The following is a 24,954-nucleotide window of genomic DNA, read 5'->3' as shown; positions in this document are numbered from 1 at the left end:
CCTTGGAGCTCTTCTTACTAGGTGAATGATAGTCCAGTTGGAATAGCAGTTTGCAGGTGCCAGAGCTGCCTGCAAGGTATGTGAATAGTTGACAGGAAACCGAGAGAAATTAAAACTGAGAGGATGCGTGTATTAGGACCTCCTATGATTGTTCAGGCAACATCACTTGTTTCTTCAAATTTCTGTTCTATAATGTTCACTCCTTATTAAATTTAATGACCTGCTTTCTTAGTTTTTAGGGGACTTTTGCACTCTGAGCAGAAACGGAAGCAAGCTAATTTTGAATACTCTCAGGAACATAGCACAGAAGCTTTTAGCGAAAATCCGTTTTTCTTGTATTCTCTTATTAGAAGGACTTTTAGTGAGCATAACACATTTTGCACTTATATGTGTAAATTTGACAATAGTCCCAGCAAGTAGACAGGAATAGTGTGATGATGGGGTAGTCTAAGTGCACAGCGTGTTACTGAGTAAGTAAATGAACGCGAGGGCCATGGACAAGAGATACGTGAGCTTATTGCAGTAGATCAGACAGTGAGTGAAGAGCAAACCGGATGCTTTAAAAATTGTTTTTATGTGTCAAACAAATATATTATCGTTAAGAATTTCTGAAATTTTGATAGAAAGGCAAACCCACCCTAAAGATCAGCTGTATTTTTTTCCATTTTTCCTAATCCTTGTCTACATGTAATTTATGTGTAATTATAAACTTAGATTAACTACAGGTTTTATTTTTTTCAACGTATTATAAATATCTATATTTTCTGATTTCGCTATCGGCTTCGTAGTTAACATCTATGAAACAGCATAGAATTTTCCATCAGGTTGATCAACCATGATTATTTTAACCATTCCTTTGTGGTTGGTTATATCTATTTATGCTTTAAAAGATACTTTAAAGTTGCAAAAAACTATTTTTGAGATGACTTATAAAATCCTCAAGCCACAGTACCATCTGAGAATAATCAAGAATTAGGTATTATTAATTTGATATGTTTTATTTAATGTTCAGTATTAGACAACAGAGGGATTGCTTTTATCAAAAGGTGAAAGGCTATCTACCATACCATTATTCTTGAAATTATGAACCCGTAACTCAAATTGAACCCATAACCCATAAGCTAGACTGAATGGAGTGTATTTGGGGCATTAAAGAACATTGTGTAATTCCTTAGTAACAATTAGGGCACAGGAGCAGCTGCCTGCGCATCATCGTGGTTGAAGAGAGTTTACCACACTGGGTAGGATTTGTTTCCACTTGTATATATACAGCGGGATGGAAGCAGCCTCTGCCCCTCTAGAGACCCTATTAAAAAAAAGTCTTTCTCAGCTGCTCATTTGAACATAGTCACTGTGCTTTTTTAAAAATAAGGTTTTTGAGGCTCAGTTTTAATCTATATTGTAAAATAAGTTCATAATACTAGAAAATAGTTGTCATTTATATTCTTGACCATTTTTTATCATTTCAGTGGATATGCAGCTATGAGAGAGGAAAGTGATATCAGGAACAAGAAAAACTTTATTTGTATTTATTTAGATCAGCCATCATGTGACCTAAGTAGGGCTGGAAAGGCAGTGAGTTCTCTCCAGCAGGATTTTTGCTTGTAGGTGTCAGTGGCATCTTTTCCCATGGACAATTTTTTAAAAATACCTTTCATTTTCTCCTAGAAAACAAACCTCAAGCAGATGGACAATCTTGTGCCCTTAATGGTGACAACACAGGATCCGTCAAGTCTGCCCAGTGCCCAAGATACGGATGGCCAATTTCTTCCCTGTGCATCAGAGCCCACGGACAACCAGCGGCTTTCTTCTCCTGAAGATACTGAGAGCTCTTCATGCTGCCAGGCGAGCACTGTTGGGCAGGTTGAAAGTTCCTGTGATTTGTCACGTGTGGTTGAGGAAGAAAATACAGACTGTTCCTGTAGGAAGGAAAATAAAGGCGTGCAGAGAAGAGGGGACGAGGCGGAGCCAACACCTGCTGTGGACTCTGGGACTGTGTCTGATCCTGACAGCTGCCTTCAGAGCATGCCCGAGTGTGGAGGAAAGGGCACAGAAGGCCTCCCATCCTGTGGAATCAGAAATGAAGAAACTGGAACAAAATCTGCAGTGGCCGCAGCCCAGGAGTCTCCGAGCAGTGGAGACAGAGTGTTACAGGGAGACGTGGTGCACCCAGGCACGGCCCAGTGTTTCTCTGCAGGGGAACCAGCAGTCAGTTCCACAGCAGATGCCAGTGTCCCAGAGACTGCAGGGGAAAGGGAACGTGGTCTCATGAACCCAGATGCGACCGTCCAGAAGAATGTGCTTGAAGGAGGGGAAAGTACAAAGGAAAGACTGGAGAACTCTCCTGTCAGCACAGCTGGAGCCTCTGATGTAAGAGTCACGAGCAAGCCTGTGGATAAAGCCAGTGTTGCAAACTGTGTCTCTGCCACTGGTTCCCTGGATGGAAACAAACCAGCTGAGTCTCTCTTTGCATTTAGTAACGGAGAAACCTCCACTGAAAAAACTGCAGAAACTGAAGCTTCAAGAAGTTGTGAAGAGAGTGCTGATGATCCAGTAGGTCAGAACTTGCCAGTAATTCCAGCTGCTGCAAAAGACAAGATTTCCGATGGGTTCCAACCCGACACTCCCTTAGCAAGCCTGTGTGAAGCAGTATCGCCCTCTCATTTAACAGTTTGCAGGCCACAGAAGGATGTTATGCCAAACCAGAAATCAGAAACTCATTCATCTCATGTTCAAAGCCAAAACAGCCAATCACCCATCTGTGCTACAACTGGAGATGATAAACTTTGCGTTGCCTCTTCATGTCCACAGGACACAGTGACTTCTACTGGTGTCTTGGCTGCAAAACGTGGTGATGGTGTAGTTACCCAGCCTGAAAGCACCACCACGGGGCTGCCCAACACACATCTGCCCCCTGCCATCTGCTCTGAAGGTCCACAGGCTAACACAGCCACCCCTGACCCTGTGAGAGACACCCAGAAACCTGTGGATTTTTGTCCTCTCGAAGTTTGGGATAAAGAAGACCAAGGAAAAGATCTGAAACTAGAAACATCTTTAACAAATATGCTTGAGGTGGCTCTGCATCCACATGCAGTTGTCCCCAAAGCTGAGAAAGAACTGGTGCCAGACCAGGCTGTGACATCAGACAGGACTTTCTCTCTGGCAGGCAGTCCAGGCAGTGAATCAGTAACCAAAGATGACGCACTTTCTCTTGGCCCCTCCCAGAAAGAAAAGGGAACAGCAACCCCTGAACTACATACAGCTACAGATGGTAGAGATGGCTCAGACGGAGATTCGAATGATCCCGATAAGCAGTCGCTAGAAGACAGTGCGGCAGGCCTGTCCCCATCCTGCACTGCTCCAGATCTTCAGCCCACCATGGGGAATACCAGTCCCATAGGACTTGGTGGGGAGCACGAGGGTCCCTGCCTCTCAGCGGCCCCTGAAGTTCTGAATATCGAGGAGGGCACAGACTCTTCCCTGCTACACGTGAGTAAGGCCACTTCAGCCTCTGATTCCATTTTGACTGAAGAAGGAAAAAGTCTGGTGGTTCTAGAAGGCTCTGCAGCTCAGGGACAAGGTGACAAGGATAAAGCAGTGGCTTGTTCCTCCATTAAGGAAGACGCTCTTTCTTCAGATACATTGCAAGAAGAGCACAGAACCCCTCCTCCTGGACAGGAGGCACCAGGATCCCGTGGAGAACCCAGCTCAGCTGTGTGTGCTGAGGACAGAGCCCTTCAGCAGGGTAATTCACTGGGCACACCCTCGGCCTGTCTTCATGCAGAAGCTAAACATAACAAGGAAGTGGCCCCACCAGTCTCACTGCTGACTGAGGGTGGGGCTGCACAGAGCCTGGTGCCACCAGGAGCAAGTCTGGCTGACACAAACCAGGAAGCCTTGGGTGCAGAGCAGAGCAGCTCACCTCTGTTGCCAGGTCTGTTGCCACATGGCTCTCAGGCTCTTAATTGCAGTCGATCTGTTGGAGTGAAAAACACTCAATCCCAAGGAAAAAACACTGCTTGTGAGGTGAGTGGAAATGTGGCACTGGATGTTGCAGTGGTTAACGCTCCACAAGATACCCCTGGGGCCAGAAGAAAGGATGTGTCACACAACACCCAAGACATCCCGATTCCAAAAGTCTCGTTGAGCCAAGAGAAGAATATGATCCTGGGTTTGCCAGGAGCTGTATCAGACAAAGGTGTGACTGACCTGCCTGGCGCTGCCACCCCAGAGATGGTACCTCTTGGTTGGGAGAAAGGGAAGCAGGAGGGAGCAGACAGCAGCTGTGGCGTGGGCGACTCCAAGGAGGCACGAATGGATGGTGAGGCGCGTCATGTGCTGCTGCAGCCTATTGCCAAAGAGCTCCCCAAAGAGACAGGGCTCTCCAGCAGTGATGACAAGGCCCCCAGCCAGGAAAGGGGTGCTTCCCCTCTCCCTTGCACTGTCGCTGCCGAAGCTACGCACCTGCCTCAGAGAGCAAACTCGATCGAGGAGGCCGCGAGTCGCATAGTGGATGCCGTCATAGAACAAGTCAGGGCCTCAGGAGCACTGGTCACAGAGGGGGAAATAAGTCACATGTCACTGTCCAGTCCTTCAGAGACGGGCCCAGAGACTGAACAGCTGGAGAGTGCTTCTCCAGGGAAAGTGAGCGCTCTCCTGCCTGGGGAGACCCCACAAATGGGCAGTATTCGTGGAGAAGCCCCTGGGAACCGTGCAGGATGTTTTGCTGGAAGGGAGGAGCCAGAGGAGATGATTCTACCTGTCCGAGGACCTAAGCCGGCAACAGGTAAGCAAAGCAGGATATAAAGTGAACAGTTCTGGAAACAAATGCCCTTCAGAATCTCTGTGATGGCTGGTAAAATATAGGTGTCTCGGCTGTTTAGAGGTCTTGCGTTCATTGTGTAGGTTTCCAAGTGACTAGTCACCCCATCAGGAGAGGCGCGTCATCTCTGGTTGGACAGATTTTGCTTCCTGTATTGTAGACTCCTAGCTCGATTGCTTAAGCCTGTAAATGCTGTCTGCCCCCCTGGAGCCCTTGCAACTTTCCTCACCTGGAAAACAATGCCGAGATCACACGTGCTCTGAAACGATAAAGGAATTTATCAGATGTTTTTATTCACATGGCTTAGTCCTTTTCTCTAGAACCATAAAAGACAGTGCTGAAAAAGTGTTTTATTTACAAGCCTGAAACTCCTTTCTTTCCCTATCGTTCCAGTCTATGTTCTGAGCAAATTTAGAGTCAGAGCGATTTCACAAACAGCTGTTTAAGTATCGTTCTAAGCCAATGGCCCGACATCCCAAATGGTGGCATTAGGTCATCGGTGAGGGCTGAGAGGAAGGGAGCTCCCTCCTTTTCCGGCCTGAGGAGCAGGCCTGCTGTTCCATTGCCTGTTGCTTTTGGGCAGCAGTCTGGGAATTGACAACTGGGCACAGCGCAGGGGATAGGATGCAGGATTTCCGCCCGAGCCCAGTCTGCTGAGCTGCTGTCACAGGGCAGACGTTGTGTCTGCTTATCTCAGTGAAGCAGCTGCACTGAGCAGATTGCTCACACAGCAGCCTGTTCCATCTGTGGGTAACCATGTCCAGAGAGAGCAAAGAGAAACCACTATTGCTCAGTGGAAAGAAGCTATCTGAATAAAACTTTTTGGGGGGTTGAGGCTGAAGCTGAAACTGGAGTCGGACTCAGTATTGACTTTTGAAGTCTTTAAAGGTCAGTTTGATTCACACTCTAAGACTACCACCTGTTACCGGGTATAGACAGAGGACCTATCTCCATGCTCGCGCCCAGGCTTTGTAGGTAAGAAGGTGCCTGCTTGGTTTTTATTGTTTGTTTGTTTTTGCTATTCTTTCTAATTTTTGAAAATCCTTTTAAATGTAGTATGTGTTAAGAGTGCGGGGGTGGAATGTGTCGAGACATGAACAAATGGAACAGAAAAAGAAGTTGCTCAGGAAAAAGAGCAATTTAAACAAAGTGGTCATTTTCCCTGATAAAGGGTTTTTAGCCATTTATATATTTTTTTTTCTTCCAGTTAAGGGATTTAAAAAACCTGAGGTAATATTTTTGGTGACTTCAGGTTTTTAGTTTTATTAATGCTTTGGCTTGTTAGTGATAGAAGTGCGTTGACTGCTGTCTCAGAATTTAGATGAGATGGTCTGTAATTTTTAAAGGAAGGCACAACAACAAGTCTATTTTGGGGGCCCTGGCAGGTTGACATTTCAGAAGAATGGGAGTGGCTGTAAGCTGACGCCTGGCTATGTTCTTTTCATTTGGGTGCTGCGTCTTTGGCCAGAGGGGCTGGAATTATTTCTCTTTCTGGCTCACTAGTCAGAATTTAACCCAAGCAGATGCAAACTATGTGAGGTTTGTGTCTATAGTACCCTATGAGAAAAGGGCTTTTTGATTTTTAGTAGTATGCAAACATAGTCAAGGTGCTAAGAAATGATTGTTAAGATTCTAAGGTTTTAGGATGGAAAACAATTTGTATGGCATTCCAACAGTATCTCTAGGTTTGGGGTTGGTCCATATGTGTGGGTGAGTTACTTGTTCTGCTACCAAGAGGAGTCATATGTGCTCGCTGCCCATGGTCTCAGACTGCAGAGAGAAGTAGCCAGTGATGGAGAAATCGGTGCTTTCTTCGGAAAATAACTAGGATTGGGGAAAGTCCCTGGCCAAACTGCCCTAGAGAAAAAGCACCTGAGTGTGAGCTCAGAGCCAAAGGGTATTTTCTAGGAAGTTTACATTCCGCTCTTGAATTTAACCATACTGTTTTATGAGTGAAGAGATGTCAGCTTAACTGCTGACTTGGACGGAGCCACATGGCATTGGCTTCTGTTTTTGTACACTGCTGCATAAAGAGCCAAATGGAAGCTGAGATGGGGAGAGCACAGAACTTCCCTTTAGAAAGAGGGGATGTTGCCATTCACCCATCAAGAGTGTTGATCACAGGGCTTGGGGGTCAGTTGTACATGCCTGAGCTAGACTAGTCCTGTGGAGGTCGCCAGCACCCCTCAGGCCTCAGCAATCACTCTTTACCCTTGGGACTGGTTGCTCCTGGCCAAGATACATGTTTTTGGTTGATGGATGTAGGATAGAAAGGTTATGCCAAAAATCAGACTCCCAAATAAATACAATAAAAATCATCAACAACCAAAGGAGTTATTCCGACTCAGAAATGTTTTGATCAAGGAATATTTCTAAGAGGATTGCTTAGTTAGATCTTTTTTTAACTTTAATCACATTTTATGAAATATAGGACAGATTTTAGTTTTGGGCAAGGAAACTTGTCTGCCCATCTTTAAGTTGCTGGTAAGATTATTAAATTATAAATAAGGGCAAAGAAGATTTATAAATGTTCATTTATAGGAATGTAACTTTCGTAAATCTGAAGTCGCCCTCTGTGCATGCCACAATGTACTATTAGAATAAAATGTTAATGTAATTTAGTTTTTGGTGATGGGAAACCTCCCTGCCATTTGGTTTAGGGACATTCTTCTCTGCCAGAGTAGTGGAGTGACCAGATTAATAACAACCTCAGAAAGTTTTCCACGTGAAATTGAGATGACAGTTCCATTTGTGTTTGGATTATCAAGGTGAATTTTACTCTTCACTCATCACTTTCTTTTGAAGAAGTGTCAAAGCCTAAATTTACCTCAGATATCATTTCATCACTTCCTTTCTTCCTGTATTCGCTTGACCATATGGTGGTCAGGTAACGAAAACCACTACTGTTTGGTCTGTTGAGCATAATTCTAAAGAAAACGTGTAAAAACTTAAAGAATAACTTCTAGAATAGTTCAGTCTTATCAGTTGCAGTGCTGTGTAGATGAGAGTGTATAGTTTGTTTTTAAGGAAAGTCAGACTCTTCCCAAGCCTTTACTTTACCTTTTTGTCCTGAACACATACGGACAGCTCTTGCCTCTTTGATGATGGTCAAGATGGACTGTGTAGCTTCAGCTCTTAGTCTGTTCCCTTAAAGCTTGTGAATTTACTTTTCCATAAGCAAGTCAGCACCACACTCATAGATTTGTCATGAAGAGTTGGTAGGGGAAATGGAAGTACAATAGATACTGAATCGGATCTTGCCTTAGCTACAAACCCAAACGAAGGTGAGGGAAAACCATACAGCCATGTGATAAAGGAATAGCTCAGCACAGGGTCGGAAATGACACCAGCTCCTGACAGCAAGAGTATTTTTCCATTTAACACAAATCAAAACAAAACACTTGAAACCTGGAGCTTGTTGTGTAAATACTGAGGCGCAGGAATCGATTTTTCAAATGCACCTTGTAACCTGCCTGTTCTCTTCAGAAATGCCAGACACGAAAGCTGAAGATGAAGTGGATTTTCTGAGTAATACCAGGGAGAGTTCAGTTTCTGAAGAGGTGGCCACAGGAAACATCACTGCGGCACCCAAGATGAAACAAGGCCCGAAGACCCAGGTGGTAAGTGGCATCCAGTCTCTGCAAGCACAAAATGTGTGTCGCCTGGTCTGCTGTGTCTGGCTAATGGTTTTGTTTTTTTGTTTGGATTTTTTTCACAAAAGTGTTTTTCCCCTTCTCTCTTGTTCCATTATGTACAAATGTGAACGTGTTGTTGCAATTGAGCTTTCATAAATGCTGTGCACCACATAGCAGGCTTTTGGAATGGGCCTTCCTGCAGGGATCTCTCGGAGATGGTAATGAAAAAGATTTCCCTATGAGCACAAGACTTTTCAGTTTGTCGTCAAGTTTAACGTGTCACAAAATGAAAATTACCATTAAAGGGCATCTATTGACCCTTTTTAATCTGACTCTTCTTTCTTTATATATATATTTTATATGTATATATATATTTTATATATATATATAACTGATAGCAAAAATGAGATTTTAATTTATAACTTAGCACTGTCTAAAATATGTTGTCATTTTTAGTGATGAAAAAAAGGTTCAGTTGGCTTTTTATAACAGCTTTATTGAGATAAAGTTCACATACTATAAAATCCACCCATTCACGTAAAGTGCACAGTTTAGTAGTTTTTAATTTATTTACAGAGTTCTGCAGTCGTCACCACTGTCTAATTTTAGAACATTACCGTCACCCCATACTCGTTAGCAGTCTTTCTCTCTGTGCCCCATACCTCACCCAGCTCTTGGTAGTCACTAATGTGCCTGTCTCTATGGATTGCCCATTCTGAAACTTCATATAAATGGAATTGTACAATATGTGGTCTTTTCTGACTGGTTTCTTTCACTTAGCATACTCTTTCAAGGTTCATCCGTGGTGTCACATTGATCAGTGCTTCATTTCTTTTTATTGCCAAGTAATATTCCATTGTGTGGATGGAATACATTTTGTTGCACATTTGGATTGTTTCCACTTTTTGGCTGTTGTGAATAATACTGCTGTGAACATTTGTGTACGAGTTTGTGTAGACATATGTTTTCATATGCCTAGTAGTGGATTTGCTGGGCCATATGATAATTCTGTATTTAATATTCAGTAACTTTTAAAAATATTTTTCTTCAGCATCTTGAGATTATTTTTCTTCTTGTTTAAAGCTGTTAACTTTTAAAACAAGGGAACTTAAACTTGTTGAGAGAAACAGTGCTCTAAGCTTTAGATTCCATGCTGGTTTAAAAAAAAAACCTTTTGGAAGCTGAAAATCAAGTTAGTGGACTAAATCATATTGCCTCTCAGAAAAATCAGTCTTCCTCGCCTAGACTTGACAGGGCACTGTTTTTGCTCTTCAGAGGACTAAGTGGTATTTTTTCTTAAAGTTACCCCAGAAGGTAAACAGAACTGTACCCTCCCAAACTGTTCCCAGTGTATGAACGGTGATAAACCAGCTTCATTTTATTGGAGTCCAGTGGCAAGGAGGTGCTGAGTGTTCTAACCCGCCCCTTATTACAGATAATATTCATGACTAATGCCTGGGTGGCTACTTCTTAGCAAGCATTATTCAGACTGATGTTGCTTTTGCCTCTGGGGAAAGAAAAGAGAACACACCCTGCATGGGTACATGTGTCTTTGTTTCTAGAAGCCCCTAAAAAAGGGAAGGAACAAACTCACATCCTTGAATTCAAATACCTCTGTTTCTTCGTCCTCCATCTCACATTGGAGCCATTTGTGTCATGGAGTACAGCCTTGTGCGTGGCCACAGAACCTTTGCCTTCCAATGAAGGATCTCTCAACCCTCACTGTATCTTGTCTGTCATAAAGAAGAAGACAAAATATTATTAAAAAAAGAATTTCCTCCTCTCCTCATCTCTTTCCTGTTCTCATTTTTCCTCTAGTTTTAGGAGTTGAGAGAGATAATATTCTTCTAGTTGGTCAAGAGGCCTCATTTTACAGATAAAAGAATTAGACCCTTGGAGAGTCACATGACTAGTTCAAGGTCAGACTCTGCAAGAATGAGAGCCTGGAGTTTGATTTCTGACCTAGGACTTACACAACAGGGCACATTCCTTTGTGACTCTTACCCCGGGCTGGCTCTGTGACTGGTGGGTATATTCTAAGGAGTATCAGTAGGTTAGAACCATGTTATTTGTCTGTTGCTGGGAGATAGCTATGCCTTATGCTTTGTGTCTGCCCCCACTTTGTGCATTTGGAGAAAGCATATGTTAATGGGATTTTTGGTTCTTGAAGATTGTGAGGTCTAACTAGTGGCGAGGTTTGTGTGCATAGCATTGTTGTAATGTGTCATGTAAAGTCTGACCACTTCCCTCCTTCCCTGACACTCTGCCACACTTGCCCTTTTTGCTGTGAATTGAAAGGATAAAGCTTGGGCACACACTTTAATTTTTCCCGTGTCCCATTTTCTTTTTTCTTCCCGTTTGACTCTTCATATGCTGTACATTCATTGTATAGGTTTTCACTGGGTCAGGAGAGAAGTCTGCGGACTTTTTTTGTAAAGGGCAGATTGTAAATATTTTAGGCTTTGTGGGCCATCCAGTCTCTGTTATGACGAGTCGACTTCGCTGTTGTAGTGTGAAAGCCATAGGCTGTATGTAAACAAGAGTGTGACTGTGTTCCGATAAAACTTTATTTATAGTCACTAAGGAGGTTTGCATTTCAGAGAATGTTCATTTGTGATGAAATACTCTTTTTTGAATAGTTTGTTTTCAGTCCTTAAATGTACTCTTAGATTTTTTTCACGGGCTGTACAAAAAGAGGCGATGGGCCACTGTCAGTAGTTTGTGGGCGCCTGGCCTAGAGAGCACTTGTGCACCAGTGGATGAAAAGAAAGAGAAAGCAAGTCGACTTCTTTTCCAGATTGTTCTGTTTGTTTTGTGGTGAAAGCTGTAGTTAGTAAGCTGCAGGCTGGGAGGCAGAGTTCCAGTTCCGTGACTCTCCAAACCGGCTTTTTGACTTGGCTTCTCCAGAGTTCAGCTTCCTTATCTCTATTCCTCTTCCAGCCTCAACCTTCTGGAATCTGTGTTTGCAGTCTGAAAAGGGTTACTTGAGCTTGTGATTGTGGTCGAGGGTGGAGTGGCTTTTGTTGAACATTATTTAATCCAGTCTCTCTGACGCATGCTCAGTCTCCGTGTTGGCCTTGGGAATAGGCCAGTCACTGCTTCATTGAATCATTGTTCTACTGAATCATCCTCTCCAAACGTAAAGCAGAATTTGTATCTTTTATGCTGTGCTACTGACGTGAAACCCTAGAACAGGGGTGCATTTATGGCAATTTTCTAATAAATGTAAATAAAGAATCCATTTTAAATTTATAGGAGTCTTCCTGTTTTGTAACCTTCTCTAAACATAGATAATTGTCAACGTGTGGGGACTTCAGGCAGGCGTGGCACTACCAAGTATTTAAAGAAAAAAGGTACAATTGGGTTCCTATTTTCTTTAGTCCAGTAGTATGATACCTGTCATACAAATTGAGGAGTAATTTTTCATTCCTTAACCTGCTTGACACATTGTGCTGTACATAAGCCCTTACGCGAGGGTTAATAACACTTAAAATCATGATTCATAAAGGAATTAGGCAATATCAAGATTAATACTTGCTTATATTCTCATAAAAAACACATGTATGTGTTAAATGCTGCTGGTTTTTCCACAGACGATAGCCGGTCCTAACAGATATTTCTTCACTGGGTTGAAATCTTTTCACAATTTAGGAGGCCAACTCATTTACTCACAAATACTATGGCCTATTCGCATTAGTCGTTTTATCAGCATTTTGTGGTTGCAGTTTGTTAAGTATTGGCAAAGCTTTAATATGCGTTAGTTTCATTTCCAGTGTTAGCCCCTCATACAGACTACTGGTTTCAGGGTTCTCAGATTACCTTTTGTCGTCTTCTTTTTTTCCCTCAATGAGTTATATCTGTCAGGCACTGAGAACAGAGCCTGGCACGCAGTAGCTACAGCTTAGCATTATATATCGTTAATTAGTTTCATGACTTCAGATTCTCATACTCATTTTACTCATTTGAGTACCCAGTGGCATGTGGTGGTTCCTAAAACCATCAAGGCTCGGGCTCTGCTTGTTGAGCGTTAGTATAAAGGCTTCAGGAAGAGCATCAGATGTGAATTGAAGGGGGGAGACATGGAACTTGTTTTTACCTCTGAGACCTTGAGAATTTCAGTGAACCTCAAAGATCATCTGAAGTCCAACACAACACTGTTGCCTTATAGGAGAAGAAATGGTTTCAGCATGGTTAAGTGACTTGCCTCATTTCACATAGTTAATTCTGTAAGCTAGACTAGAACCTCACTTACTATGGTTCTCAGAATAGCCATTCTGAGGGTACACTTCTGGGGAATCCAGTTCACTTGGATGGGTTTTTCCATTGTAGACTGGCACTCCTGAATGATGCTTACCCACAATAAGATTCTAAAACCACTGCATTATACGCCCGTGCTTTAAGTGCTGGTTGGAGAAATTCCTTTGGCCATTTTAGGATCTAAGCTGTTTCACTTTAAAATAAGTCTCAAGTTCTTACTATAATCTGTTTAGCTGCAGCTAAATACCACCATGATAGTGTTTGTCCAGAGAGTTTGCTTTTGGTGCAGAAATTACTAAGATTTTCCAGACCTGCCTTTTATTTCCTGCAGAATGATATGACTAGGTATAGAGATGAGATTGAATACTTAAGTTCACAAGAGAAAGCCTTCTGGGACCATTCACCTTGAGGATATGCTCTGTGGGGTCAGGAAAGAATTATGACACTTGCCTCCCTGCCCCAGTGCTGCAAACCAGCATTCTCCAGGTCTTAAGGAGTCTTTTCTCTTCAATATGTGGTCAGGTTCGTTAAGAAGGAGCTTGCCTCCCTGGGCTATCTGTTCTTTGAAGTATCTCTGTAATAATTGCTTTTCCAAACGCTCATCACATAAGCTTTTTAGCCATATGGAACAGTTAATTCAGCAAGCCAGTATATCTTGTCGGGATGCCCATGGTTCCTAGCAGCCAAACACTCAAGAACAAATATGTTCAAGTACAACTGTAAAATCCCATATGTTGAGTATTAGATTACTGGGAAAGTCTACTTTCCATTGAACACACTCTCCCCAATCAAGAAAGCATTTTAAGTCAGAACCATGCTCCCCTTTTTTATAACTACATAGCCAAACATCAACTTAACTGAATTTTTATTCTTTTTTTTTTTTTAAAGATTTTATTTTTTCCTGAATTTTTATTCTTAATTATTTTTACAACAACATTAATATTTCTTTCTTCAAGGTTGTGGTAAGGCAGTGTCAGACTATTTCTGGTTAATATCTCCTCCTTGAAGTCTCTCTGTACTTTCATTATTTTTGATGGAATATTATCTTTTCTTTTCTTGTCTCAAGGGGGCGAGCTTGCATTTCCATCCCTAGTCCAGGAGTCTGGTGCAAAGCTTTCCTTCGGTGTCGCTGTTCCCCCCACCTTCAGACTCAGCTGCCATAGGAAAATACGGCAGCTCGCAGGCTGTTCGGTAACTAACTTGACAAGCCATCTCACTGATGTTCAAAGTGGCTTGCACGTCCTACCCTCTCATTTCATAGTTTTTGATTTTAAAGAAGGTGTTTTTTAAAATGTCTCTGCTGTCATATTTACATATGTAGTTTTGCGGTGTATGTGTCATCTAGGAAAAGGTAAATTGGCCTCTTTCTGAGTCGCCAATAAGTCTTCTTAACAGAGCCAGCCCACCCCGCTGCCATTATCCCTTTTGAGTTTAAAGCTAGAGCTAGCTTCAACCACAGGGAAATTTACTCCTCTGTTTTTTCATACAAAATTTTTTAAAGATAACTCTTTGTCTGTGTCTCCTCTGAAATGGAGAGTTTCCAGGAAATTCTGCAAATATTGTTCTGGAGTAGATAGTTGCAAAAAACAAGTGCCTTGAAGAACCCAAGATCGTAAAGCCACAAGTAGAAGACCTATAACCTTAATGTAAAAATATCTATAGATATTATATGTAAGGTATAATTTAATGATCTAGCTATAGATTTTTAAGTGACCTTGAACAAGTTATTTAATTTCTCTGGTCTCTATTTTCTCTTTTGTATAATGGTTAGGTAATCTCTAAAGTTCCTTCCAGCTCTTAATTTTTGGCCAGTGTATGATTCTAAAGTGATTGGAATAAATTCATATGTGTTGGGGGGCGTGTATCTTATGTGTTGGACCAAAAGGACAATCACGAAGGACTTCTTTAAATCACGCTTTGTTTAATAGCCAAATTCTTAACTAATTAGTTGTTCCTTGAACATTTTCCAAGGTGTTTTGCTGTGAAATCTTAAAATAAATTACATTAGTAATCCACTTTTTTCTCTCATAGAAATGCTTAACCATAGGTCATATGTGCATTTGTGGGGCAGTCGGGGGGGTGCCTTTTTTTCCCTCCTGTTGTGACAAAAGAACCAGATCTGATTCTCATCACTCGTTGCACCCATTTCTTACGCTCTTCATTTCACTTCTGTTCATTTTTATTTCATTATATTGATAGCCAAGGATGGTGGCCAAGCACAGTGGAAAGCCTGGGGAGCCCATTACACCAAGGTTTTGATCCCAGTTTTTTCACTTGATCTTTTTGTTTAGAGGCTCAGTTTCCTCACCCGTAAGTTTGGGGTGATGCCTGCTTCAAGGATGATTTGTACTAACTAGAGTCGGTATAGTGTGTAGCATGTAATAGGCATTTTATGAGCAGTAGATGTAGTTCTAATCTCACTTTAAACTAACTCAGAATTATCAGACCCCCTCTTAAGACTCTGGATGAACGATTTTAGATAGATGATGGTTAGAATGGTCAGAAAAAATTACCCATTTTATCAGGCCACAGCAGTACTCATTTAGGTTACTGTTTCACTTTATGTGTAACTGTGAGGGTGCACTGATGTACTCAGTACTTGATTCAACAAATGTTCCTTGACCTCCGCTAGGTCAGTCTCTGCCTTCAAAGGCTCATATTCCAGTGGGAAGAGACAATTATTAAACCAATAAATAAGATATAGTCTAATAAGTTTTAAAATATGGGTAAACGTAGGGTTGCTTATGAATAGATATTTTTCAGTGAGATACTGAGTTCCCGTATTCCCCCTGAGGGAGGGAAGTTTCTAAAGAATGGTATATGATGTTTACACCATATACCTCAAGTGGCTTTCCAGGTTTCATTTTAAAAGCTGATTCTCTTTTGTAGAAGTGGCGATATGTGCATTCTGAGTCAGGAACACAGGCTTGAATGTAATGTAGCCGTTATTTCTACCAGTAGACTTGGAAGGGCCACCATCTTAGAAAAACTAATTTATTGCTTCTGAGCCTAAGTTCTGTGTTCAGTTTACTGACATAAATATGACTTTATGGCTGCTTGTTTTTGCCTCTTACAAGAGGAGGCTTCCATTGTAGAAAAACTACAGGGAAAGTGTCATCTGAGCTGTGAAGAAAGCTCTAGGTCCCTCTCGGGGATATATGTGATGGGGGCAGCTTTAGACTTCTCATGTTAGGTTTTGACTGTGTATTTTAAGAAGATGCCTGCTGGTGCCTTGCTGGTTGGCCACCGTAAGAGTAAAGTTGCACACAGTATGTGGAATTGTTTTCTTTCTCCATAAAAGGTTTCAGAGGTACTGATTTCAAATATTTTTGGCCTCTTAGGCTGCTCAATTTTGTGATATAGCTTGTGGCTTTGATTTCATTCATTTATTCATTTAGTAAACATTAAATGGGTACCTTTCCTGTTAAAGGTATTGTATCAGATATCTAGGGAATTTTAAAAAGTTAGATATTGTTTCTGCCCCTGGTGTAGTTAGAATCTAGTTAAACACGTAAAGATAGAATCACAGTATGGGAATACAGTATGTGGGACCTGCCATAAGGCACTATTAATGTGCTGTAGGAGTTCACAGATGGGAAGTGCTTGTCTGAAACATCGTGCTGTTTCCCCAGTTGCCTTGGTGAAAACCACATTGTAACACATGTGGTATAAATATTCATTGATTGGAAAGAATAGGGATCGATTCAGGGAGCTTTTGATGTGCTTTCCAGCTTCATAGTTCTCTTTTGCTTTCGCAATGTACTTGACCCCTTGAAGATTGTAGAATTGCCTAAGAATCGCCAGAAACACCCCAATTTGCAAGGGAACTGATCTGGTAAAAATCTCGGTTAAAAAAAACCCATTAGGAAACTGAGAAAAGTAACATTCACCAAGAGAAGTATGAAGAATAGACACATTCCGTCCTTGTGAACCACGTGGGAGTTAAGAAGAGGTGCTTCTGCTTAAACATTCCCATTCAGCCAGCATAAACCCGTGTTGTCCCTCCTTGCCTCTTTCATCTCATGCAGTAGTAGAGACATTTTGCTTCCTTCTGAGAACCCCAAAGCCCTGTCACTGCTTATGGACCCAAAGGATTGCTGTGACATGGTCTTAAGTGTTACCCCAGTGCCACATATGTATCTTCCGGAGAAGGTCAGTTGATGGGAACGTACCTCCCGTAAAGTCAAACAGTGAATGCTCTTATGAGCACGTTTAGAACATCCCGGGCTTTAAGCCTCTCTTAGAAGTCACCGTAAGCCAAAATATTTGTTCTGTTGCTCTTCCTTATCTGTAGTTGGCATTCTGTCCTGACTGAGTCATCAGGATCGATAAATATTTGAGAGTTTTGAAAAGCTGGTCGTTCTGGAGTTGGAGTTTGGGGTGAAACTGAGCTGTAATCATGAAACAGATTTTTCATGTGTGGTTCCTGGATTTCTATTGAAGATGGTTCCAGAATATGATTTCTGAAACTGTTTGAATTAATTACAGTAGGAATAATTGGAATAAATATATAGCTTCTCAGAGTGGACACTGTGGAAAATATCTATTGGAATGTATAAATTCGACTGCTTTCATTTCTGTGCAAGATATATACATATGTCTGGGTGTTTCTTTTATTGCATTGAACGTAAATTATATACCTTGCGAGTGGCACAGCATCTGGGAAATCTCTCCTCTACTCCTTCCCTGGGACAGTAAAAAAAAAATTGGAGAAAGGGATAATGAGTGAAAAACTGAATTCTGTTGCTTGAGGAAAAATAGGCCGGTAGAAAAACGTACCTGAGTTGGAGGTGTCTTGCCACCCTTTTGGTTTGTTTGCAAAGATAGACAGCGTAGGATTGTAAGATTTGTAATGGAACCATTTAAAGGTCTTTTCTGTTTATATTCCAGATTCTGTAACTGCAGGAATCCAAAATCTTGCAGAAATCATTGTTCTCCTTACAGAATCTTGTGTAAGGAGAATTGTAGTGTCTGCCATGCAGTCTATACTCCTTAATTTGCAAGGAAGGAACTTGAGCCCAGAGTGCTCAAAGAGCCCGCCATTGTCTGCCCCGCTGGTTAGTGCCAGAGCCAGGCCTGGGGCCTGAACCCTGGGGCCTTGTGTGAACCAGCCTCTCCGTTCTTGCCCACTTCTACCTTAGAGATCACCTGGTCGCACTGAAAGCAGCTCCTCAGTGTCACACTGTACGCTGAGGCACCCTGCAACCCTCTCCAGTGTTTCTCTTGATTCCCAGGCCTGTGCTTACTCAGCTGTGGAAATCCTTAACTAGGACCACCTTGACTGATCAGTGACCCTCCTCTATTTAATTAAATCCTCACCCCATACACTGAAATTATGAGAAGGGCACAGTTGAAATCTGTACATTGAATCCTGTGTTGTGGTTGACAAGCTGTGTGCTTCTGCAGCCCTGGCGGCTCTGCAGCACTTCCTTCTAGTAAATTGCTGTCTCCTGTAGATTCTTGGAGATTGTGGCTGGGCCTCAGGCAGATCACAGTGTAGGGCGATTGGATAGATTTAAGTGTCTCACCCCTGTATTGCCTTCTCCTTTCTAGAGCATGACGTCTTTATTTTTATGTGTGCTTGTTCTGTGTTACCTTTCCTGTAATTTAATGAAAAGCGTTACCTACCAAGGCAGGGGGGTCTTTGGTTCCAAAGAAGCCTGCGTGAGTGACTCAGGAATGCAGGTTTGTTTAGTGATGTTTTCTGGCAGTGCCACAGTAGCCGAATGACGAGAAAGGGGGAGGGACCTTGTGCTTGCCTGTCCTTCACTAGGATGTATCCTGGTGTAGCCCTGGGAAAAGCACAGTTGTAGGATCCCCGTCCCAGTCCCCTTTATCTTTCTGTTTCCGTGAAAATAATAACCTATGGAAAAAGTGCTCATGGGCTCTTTTACTTCTGACATCATCAACTTATTTCTTTGCCATTCTTCCCTATTTTGCTGCCAAAAATTCTCTTGTATTCATTTTCCCTATAGAAGCATCTACAAGCCAATCTCTTTTTAGGAAGGGAGGGCCTGGGGACAGAGTGGGTTGGCATCGGGCCTCTCCCTGCCAGAGATGGCTAAAGAAGAACCAGAGCCACCGCCTCAGCTAAGGTCTCTTGAGATTGGATCAGGGCCTGGACCAGTCTGGAGCGGGATGCATGACAAGAAGCACCAGAGCCTATGCAGTGCGTAATCTCCACTTTGTGGGCAACAGACATTCGTTGTAAGAGATGCCGGAGTTTTTTCTCTCATTCCACCCGTATGAGGCCAGGGATTGTGGGAAGCCACAGACTGACTTGTCAGCAGGAGAAGCATGGAGAGAGCACATACATACCCATGCATGAGTTCCTTACTTTAAACATTTATAGCAAAGATTCCAGCAAGAAATAATGCTGTTAAGTTTGCATTCCCTTCCTACAGGAGTTACTGTTGTGCGTTTCCAAAACTAAATTGAGCCTTTAATTTGCAAACATCTACTGTTTTGTGTGCTGAACATTGTACTAGAAACTGGGGGTGCCATAACAGGTAAAATAAGTAAGATATCTCCCATCCCTCAAGAAGCTCTGTTGGGAGAGACAAAGGGATGAACCAGGAGTTGACACCTGGGTCTTGGGAACTCAGGGAAGGAAGTATCTATTGTTTTAGGCCTATTTATACCAATGTGCCTTCTACTGTTCACTTTTGATGGTATTATACCACGAGGCATCAAGTGATTCTGCTGAAATGTTTCACTCAAGGGATTTTCCTCTGTTGACAACCTTGCTGGCCTTAAAATAGAGAGTCAGTCTTTTCATTCCAGTTCCAGAAAGTGATGCATGTGTCATGTTTTGCCGTGGAGCAGTTCCTGTCCCTATCACCAGCGAACACAACACAATAGGCTGTGTTCCTTCCTAGGAGTCATTAGGTTTCCCTAATGGGATGATCTAAAGGAGGAAACTAGAGCTCCGGCCCTCCTCCCTCGTTAGTGCTGAAACCTGGTGCTGTATCTGCTTCACGTCAAACTCGGCGGGTGGTTTTTCTCCTTGTCTGAGACTGTTCTTTCCTCCTCGAGTCAGGAAAAGGATTTAAATCCTGCTTTTCTTGACATGGAACTTTAATGCAATTGCTATTGCAGCTGAACTCATTAAAAGGCATACCTGCAAGCTGTGAGGAGAAATACTGTTTCAAGATTGGCATATAATATAACGTGGATAGCGTTCTTAGGTTTGCTTTTTAAGTCAAAACATTGTGTCCTATAGGCTTTGGGAAAGAGTTTGTGCTTGGCACACCCCACTCCATCCCCGTGGTCCCCCAGGCTTCTGTGAAGCCATTGTAGCTTCTTTAGAGATGCTGGGCAGTGGTGAATACAGATGATTGACAGCTGCTGCCTAGTGTCTTAGTTACAATGTATCTCTACCTACTCACTTTGGTTTCTGTCTCATACTGGGAGCAGCTGTGCTTTTAGCTGTCCCTGGAGCTGAGTGGGGGCGGGGAACAAGCTCATCAGAGCCTCATCATGCCAACCGAGTTTTCTTTTCTTTGTTTTATTTCTGATGGGGAACGTATTCTGCTGTGTGTCTGTTTCTTGGCATGGCTCTCTGGGAAGGAGCAGGGGTTAAATAAAAACAAAGTAATGCATGCCCTTTTAGGAATATGATCTCTGAATCCATCTTGTTGTTTTCTAAAACTTAGATTCACCCTGTGGGTTATCTAATACTAGCTGTTTATTAGTGGACAGACCTGAAGGTGCCCTGAAGTGTCTGTTGGGAAAAGTTGCCTTGATCTTTCCTTCCCTTTTAAGGCTAGTTAGTGGCAGCTTGGAGCAGGAAGAGGGAGGTTAGCAGAAAGGAAAGGGAAGATGAGGGAGAGCTTTACAGTGGGGGTTGGGGAGGCAGAAGGATAACTAAACCTGAGTCTCTTTACGGCATCTGCAACTGACCAAGCTCTAGAGGCATGAAATGGCAACAGCTGTGAAAAGACCCAAGCTGTCTAATTCTTCTAGCAGTTGTCCCTGTGACTTCTTGTAATTTATCACCCCAGCGTTGAGTGGGGATGGCGGGAATGTAAAGTGAGATTTTTAGAAAAGAAGAAAAGGTTACCTGACTCTTCTTCCTCTGAAAAGGATTTTATCACATAACCGACTAATTTAGTCTGATGAAGGGACAGAATTAAACAAGTCTAAATAAGTAAAAAGTGGAAATTGTCAAGTGGTTTTAAAAGCAAGGCTCTTACTTTTTAGATATGCACAGTTACTCAGAGCTCTTGTTAAGTGAGGCACTGCTGGGCCATCTTTCACGTAATAGGAAGGACTTTAAATATTGGCATTCATTCTCACAAAACAAGTGTTCCTTTAGGAGGTTCTTTTTGATGTACAAATAGCAATTAAAAGATTTGACAAATGCCTGTCATTGATTTTAAATTTTAACAAAGTGGGCTTCTAGAAGTGATAACCCCTCCCCCCACCAAAGGCACATATATTCCGATGACCACAAGCAGTAGCTGAGCAGAGCGAGAACTCAGCTTTGGCAAGGAAAGAAAGCGGTATGGAGTCTTCTATCATGTTTTTAACTTCCGTTTCTTAGAATCGTGGCTTGTGGGTCCTCGTGACATTCCCTGCCGCAGAGTGAAGACCATCTTATAGATTAGAGTGTTTGCGCTCTGTGGAACTGTTGACAAGTGAATCTTTTTGGAATGCAGAGTTTTCAGGTAGTTGGAAGTAAAGCCTTAGGTTCCGGAGTTTCAATTTGGAAATCTTTGCTGTAGTATATTTCTAAAATAACTGTGAACTTGGCTGGCTTCTTAAACACTGAACACAAATATCCTCTTCTTGATGGCTCAGAATTATCATTATGGCTATCATTGACTGTTAGGTAATAAAGATGTCCGTCACTGGGCACTAATCGTACTAGTGGTACGGGAACTTGGAATGAAGAGGTACTCATGTTTACCTGTTGGTCATTTGCTCCAGTCTCTCAAAAATAGAATGAGACACGTTAAGCCATATGGTCTGTTAGGAAGTGCCTTTCAGCTAACTTCATTCACACATAGACCACAGAAACAGTCTTTTCCTAATGAATTATGTTCATCCTTCAGAAAACCATGTTTTCTTTTCATTCCTGCTATAATTCATCAGCTTCATTGAAAATATTATGAAATTGTTTGGGCCTCACTTCTTATATAACTAAAGGCATCAGTTCATACAGTCTCTTAAGCTGGAAGCCTTCATCCAGATTTTTCCATCTTCCTCCAAATAAAAAAAAAATTCTTTCTGTCAAATTTAACTTAATGCTTCGAACTTCTGATTTAGAAGGTTCATACCCTCATCTTCTCTCACCTGGATTCTTTGGTTTCCTTACCACTAATCTCTTTCTACCTTAGCTATAACCCAGCAGTTCTCAAGCTTTTTGGTCTCAAGATTCCTTTATACTTAAAAAAATTAAGAGCTCCAAAGAAATTTCTGTATGGGTTATATCTATAAATATTTACTATATTAGAAATTAAAACTGGTGCATTTTTAAAGTATTTATTAGTTAGATTTATAACAATAATGACCCCGTTGCTTGTTAACATAAAGAACATATTTTTATGAAAAGTAACTTTTCCAAAACAAAAACAAAATTAGAAGAGTGATGTTGTTTTAGCCTAACTTCTGGCTTAATAGAGAACAGTTAGATCCTCCTCGTTCTTACACAGCCAACCTGTTGCAATGTGTTGTTTTGGTTGAAGTATATAAAGAAAATTCAGCCTAGCACAGATATGTGCTTCAGAAGGGGAGGAATATGTTAGTAGTTTTATCAGATAATTGTGATACTCTTCTTTGATGCTACATTATAATTGACAAATGGCAGGGTCATAAAAGTTATTTGCATTGTGGAATCTGAAATCCTATCATTGAGCTTTCTGTGCTCTGGTACATTGAAATCCACTGGTTAGTCTTGCACTTTGAATGCTCTTTTATCCATACGTGATTTTCTAACATCATGCATTGGTCATTTGGAAAATATTGATTCACTGAGTAATACAGCTCGTCCAAGTGTTGAACATTTCATTCTACAACATCAGAAAATCATATTTGTTGATATCACCACCAATCTCCTTGGAAATGTCTTTAAGTATTGGTGACTGGCAAGTTCACAGTGGCAGACACAAGTTTTCCAAAATTCTCATTTTCACTTGAAAGTCTGAATTTTATCATCAGCAATAAATACTGCCAGTTTTTTCTCTGAGAGACAAGTTCACGTTGTTCATTTCTAAGAAATACCCAGGTTCTGAATCACCTTTGGTTGTCAGTCATTCTTTCAAGTAAAAATGTTGTTCCCTGAAGAAAACTGCTTGATCAGCTCACAACTTAAAGCAGTTGCCCAAGTGGCACTCCTCAAGATAGCCATCATACCTCTGTGCGTAGAGATGTTCTGTGTATACTTACCATTTGTCACACTGAGTATTAAAAAGATATGCACCTAAACGTTGAGTTTTACTGAGATTAATAATGTTTACGGCTCCATCAAGGACATGTTTTTGTTAAAAGTGAATGTGTGGCAGTGAAGAACATAATGACTCCTGGTTCCCTTTGGTCCCACTGCCTCGATCTGTGCTGAGGCCCATCAGTGCAAACGTCAATGTGGTGTAAAGGGCAAACAGCGTCTTAGTATTGCTGTGAAAATAGTTTTGACCCCACACATGCCCTGAAAAGGTCTCTGGGACCCTGAAGGATTTGCAGACCACACCTTGAGAACCACTGCTCTAGCTCATGTAACAGATTCTTGCTAAATGTAAATCAAATAGCTGCTTAGTTTTTAAACTTGGTTGTGTGGCATGCGTGGACTTCCTAGTCTGGCCCCTGAGGTGACTTGCTCAGTCCCATCAGCTGTGCTGTTCCGTTCTGCAGTCCAGCTGCCAGCCACACCAGGCTCCTCTCTATCCGTTACCGTCCGTTTCTGTACTCGCTCGTTGGTATTCTCTGCCTGAAACGCATCCTCGGGGTCTACCTGGGTGCCCTTTCCTTCTGTGAGACCCTCCTCAGAGGCGCTGTGTTGTCCTCTGCTGCCCTCTTTGCTCTCTGAGGCCTCCTGTGTCCTCTTATCCCTCCCCACACTGGGGCATAGAGCAGAGGAACTGTGACGTGAGCCCTGAGTCCTGCAGAGGCTGCAGTGGGGCGACGCTGCCTCCTGCCAGTGACTCCGCCTCAGCCGTGTTTTCGTGCACAGTGACCTGCCCCGTTGTCTCACACGTGACAGGCATTTATAATGCTGGATGCATGGTGAGTATCTTGAAAGAAAAAGGAACACAGGAACAACTTGGGCAAGGCTGCTTTCTAGTTGGTTGACAGTTTGCTATATTCAGTGAACTGTATGTGAGAGTATATTCACTTCATCTGTTTACTAATTTCTCTCCTTCAGAGCACTGATAACCTTAAATAGCTCCCTTTGTTTTAGAATCCTATTTCCATAGCAAATATATTTAAAGCTTTTAAGTTTTGTTGGTTGAGGTAAAAAAAACTGATTTAATCAGTATGGCAGATGTTGCAACTGGAAATCAGGTGGAGGGGGTTAAGGGGTGGGCGAAAGGGACAAAGGGGCACATACGTATGGTGATGGAGAAAATTAGATTACTGGGGGTGAGCACGATGAAGTGTATTCAGGAATTGATAAACAATAATGTACACCCGAAATTACACAGTGTTATAAACCATTACAATCCCAATAAAATTACTTAAAAAAAAATCAGATGGAGAAGAGGAGGCTACTTGTTGATAAGCCATTAATATGAGTATTTAGGATTGAACCAAGAAGAGTGATTCATCTTTCTGTCTATGTAGAATTTGGATAGTTGCCTTTGTAGTGACACAGAACAGATCAAAAGATTCTTTGGGTTTATCAGTGAGAGAGGTGGAGGCATAGAGCCATTAGAATTCAGGCACAGGAAAATTCTGCTTGTATGAAAGAAAGACAATGAGAGTAATCCATATTAAATAATGCTATGCTCTTTTGAAGACCACTAATACTTATTATTATAACATCCTCATAGGGGAGGCAGAGAAGAGATATTAATAATAATCTTACAGATGGCAAGTTGGAGGGCCTGAATGAAGCCCTTCTGTGCATCCTGCTCAGTGCATGGCCCTGATAATACTTGATGCCCTTAATTTTTACTTAAACTGTCCCCTTGGGTTACCTGATTTGTTAGATGTTATTGTCCTTAACATAATGCACAGCCAGTCAATGCTGTACAGTCTTCTGAGCCATTAAAAACACATACCTTTGGAGAAATCAGAATG

At 42.0% G+C, this 24,954-nt stretch overlaps 1 protein-coding gene across 18 annotated transcripts in view; it reads left to right on the top strand.

The window, feature by feature from the left end:
* AKAP13 (A-kinase anchoring protein 13) overlaps positions 1-24,954 on the top strand; it is a 326,473-nt gene that overhangs the window by 178,350 nt on the left and 123,169 nt on the right. For all 18 annotated transcript variants that reach the window (XM_070495797.1, XM_070495782.1, XM_070495794.1 and 15 more), the window contains 2 exons: positions 1,669-4,786; positions 8,309-8,442. In XM_070495797.1, the coding sequence (XP_070351898.1) occupies positions 1,669-4,786; positions 8,309-8,442 (3,252 nt within the window). The remainder of the gene's footprint in view (positions 1-1,668; positions 4,787-8,308; positions 8,443-24,954) is intronic.

Source organism: Equus asinus, chromosome 2 (genome assembly GCF_041296235.1).
Source record: "Equus asinus isolate D_3611 breed Donkey chromosome 2, EquAss-T2T_v2, whole genome shotgun sequence".
Classification (NCBI taxonomy): Eukaryota; Metazoa; Chordata; class Mammalia; order Perissodactyla; family Equidae; genus Equus; species Equus asinus.
This window is presented reverse-complemented; position numbering and strand designations above follow the sequence as displayed.